Source organism: Condylura cristata, unplaced genomic scaffold, assembly GCF_000260355.1.
Source record: "Condylura cristata isolate star-nosed mole 26May11 unplaced genomic scaffold, ConCri1.0 scaffold00755, whole genome shotgun sequence".
NCBI classification, from domain to species: Eukaryota; Metazoa; Chordata; class Mammalia; order Eulipotyphla; family Talpidae; genus Condylura; species Condylura cristata.
Window position 1 is genome coordinate 1 of NW_004567856.1, and position 3,412 is coordinate 3,412.

Sequence of the window (3,412 nt, forward strand, 5' to 3'; positions counted from 1 at the left end):
CTAGATCACTGGTTTTAGTTCAAAATTGTGGAAGTCCAAACTACAGCTCCCCTACTCTCTAGCCTTAATATTTTCAGTGCATAATTCATTCTTACAGCAAGTTTCTCTTCCCCATATGTGAAATGGGGATAATAGCCCACAGGATGGAAGATAACTAATGGGAATGCACAATGGGCATAGTACCCCCAAATAGCAAGTGGTTATTAAATCCTACCACAGTTTCAGTCAGTCTTCAAGTTTGCATGTGTATTGATCATTATGGATCCTTTGAATTGGAAGATAAAGCTTAAATTAAGCTAACACAAACTAGTGCAAGTAACGAAGTGACTAAGGAATGCCATATTTTAGTGGAAAGAAAGTATCTAAAGTTGAGGAGTTGCTTATGGTTTCACTGAAATTTTGAAACCTGTGTCAATCCTTGAAGACATAGTGAGATTGAATCAGTAGCTAGACATCATGAAAGAAAGAAGATTGCACTTGTTTTATGTACAGAGCACCATGTTTGTGGAATTACAATCCATAAGATGTTTCCCATTAGAAGAAAGAGTTAGAAAAGAGCAAAAAACACCTCAAAGAAAATTGAAAATTTTAATTCTCATCAGTAGATTAATTTGATCATGAGAGATGAATTACTATTAGTACTGCCTGCCCCATAGATAATGTCAGGTTAGGATCCTCTCCACTTTGTGAAATAGAAAGATGATGTAAGTAAGGAGAGGATATCAGTCAACCGACAACTATAAACCAGAACATTTTAAGGAGTGGAGAGGGGAACAGGATCAAAACGGGAGCAGGACGAGCCCAGGGACTAGGGTGATGACACACCGGTGAAGTGGTAGTGGGAAGTCCACGGGGATTACAACAGAGATGAAATAAGTACAAGATGAAGAATAATGTAATATATATATATGTTTATAAAATAAAAAAAGGAAGATGACATTTTAGAGAAGAAAATGCTTTTCGGTACATCATATTTTCCAGAACTATATTTTCATGATGTAAAAGATGGAATTAACCATTGTCCAAGCTTTTATTAGTTTCCTAGATATTAGGAAACATATCCAGAGTTGGAAATTTGCTTCTTGCCTTTCTCACTAACACCTTGATCCAAGTCACCATCATCTTGTGTATGGACTAGTGAGGTTAATGCAATAGAAAATGCAGTGGGCAAGACGACAGGAGCCCACATCATCCTCCCACAGAAGCCCTCCTTAACCTTGCCTACACAGGAGATCCCAAGGTAAAGGCTATCTTATTGTAGATTGACTTTCAAACATTATGCAAATCTATGTTTATTGAATGCTTGTTAAGTCAGGCATTATTATTGCCCCATTTTACACGTGGGAATACTGAGGCTCAGACTTAACAATTATGCAAAACAAACAGAAGATAGACTTGGTATAGCTGGACTAGCCATATATACTTAGAAGAAGAATACTGTGTATAAAATTGGAGGAGTGATCAGAAGGAATATGAGAATGGAAGGAATTTGTTGGAAGCAAATGGAAATGGGTGAGGATAGGTTGGATTTCTCCCAAATCTGGACTGGCTCTGTTCAATATCCATCTCTTTAAGGCAGACATAGGCAAACATCTCAACCCTAGTCTTTTTTTTTTTTTTCAGATTAATTTATTTTTTCAAACAAGACTGAAGTATAGGCCAGACATATAGGTGGTGAGAGGACAGCGGGGAGCAGAACAAGCAGATTGACTGAAATGCACTGCTGAGGGGAGCAGTGGGCAGGTCAGGAGAGGTCTGCACTTGTGGGTCACGTCCCTGGCTGGGGGTCGAACTGGTGCTGAAGTGGCTGCAGATAGCTTCATAGTGCTGTGCTTGAATCTGTTGCACCACCAAAGAGGGCCCAACCCTAGTCTTAATGTGCAAAAATTTAATATACCAGTTTGCATTATATATAGGAATCGTGCAAGTTCAGTTGAGTTCAATGGAAACTGATGGCCAATTGATAACGAAGATGATACAAATTAAACAATCAGTGTAGTGTCTGCATGCAATGTCTTTCATCTTGACTCACACATTTTCCTTGTGTTGTCTTAAGTGTCTTAATCACCTCTACACATATTTCTATAGAATCCCAATATAGAAAAAAATATACAAACTCTCTCTAGGTAACATATAAAGCTTCTTTTCACACAATAAAGATAATAGCAAGTGGTAATTGAAGTTAAATGAAATAAATCAATCTCTTGCATGGATATTCCTTGTCCGTGTTTGAAACTTGAATAGGAAGGGAAACACATACATACTCATCAATAACCAATACTGGATTTTGTGTAAATTAAGCCTCTATGATTTCCTTCTTTAATAACATAGAAAAATAAAATAATGGTTTATAAAAGCAACATCTTTTTATCCTGCACACTGTATGATCTGTCAATACTTAAATATGATATGTTTTTATATCTATGTGAAAATGTCAGAATTCCTATGAAACACCTCTGTTGGACATAACAATGTCTAGGCACTGTTACTACACACTTGCTATTTTTCCATTGCAGGACTTCAAGTGATCTACAGTGACCTCCATGGAGAATAGCACAAAGGTGACTGAATTCATTTTTGTGGGGATATCTGATGACCCAGACCTGCAGATCCCCCTCTTCTTCATATTCACGCTCATCTATCTCATCACGCTGATTGGGAATGTGGGGATGATGGTGTTGATCCTCGTGGATTCTCATCTCCACACACCCATGTACTTATTCCTCAGTAATCTGTCCCTGGCAGACTTAGGTTACTCCACAGCTATCACTCCCAAGGTGATGGCCCAGCTCCTTATAGGAAGCAACGTCATTTCCTACAATGCATGTGCTGCTCAGCTGTTCTTTTTCGTCGTCTTTATCACAGTAGAGAATTTCCTCTTGGCTGTGATGGCCTTTGACCGCTATGCAGCCGTGTGCAAACCCCTGCATTACACCACCATCATGACCACAGGTGTATGTGAGTATATGATAATAGGCTGCTATGTCCTTGCTTTCCTGACGGCCTCCATCCACACTGGGAACATATTCAGCCTGTCTTATTGTAGAGCCAATGTGATTAATCACTTTTTCTGTGACGGTCCTCCTGTCATGATTCTCTCCTGCTCAAACAAAATCAGAAACGAATTGCTCTTATTTACTTTTGTGTGCATCAATGTTATATTTTCTACTGGGATCATCTTGATCTCCTACCTGTTCATATTTGTCACCGTTCTGAGGATGCACTCCTCAGAAGGTCATAGGAAGGCCTTCTCCACCTGTGCCTCCCACCTCACCGCCATCTCCATCTTCTATGGGACAGCCGTGTTCATGTATCTACAGTCAAACTCCAACCGCTCCCTGGGTACTGACAAACTGGCCTCTGTGTTCTATGCCATAGTCATCCCCATGCTGAACCCACTGGTCTACAGCCT

The 3,412-nt window shown here is 39.6% G+C and overlaps 1 protein-coding gene across 1 annotated transcript; it reads left to right on the forward strand.

Annotated features, from left to right (window-relative positions):
* Window positions 1–2,543: 2,543 nt before the first annotated feature.
* Window positions 2,544–3,407, forward strand: LOC101626297 (olfactory receptor 5B12-like; the record flags this gene model as incomplete). The annotated part of the gene is made up of 1 exon (XM_004695816.1): window positions 2,544–3,407. A coding segment is annotated over exon 1 (864 nt), but the record flags the coding sequence as incomplete, so codon positions are not given.
* Between the last annotated feature and the right edge of the window lie 5 nt (window positions 3,408–3,412).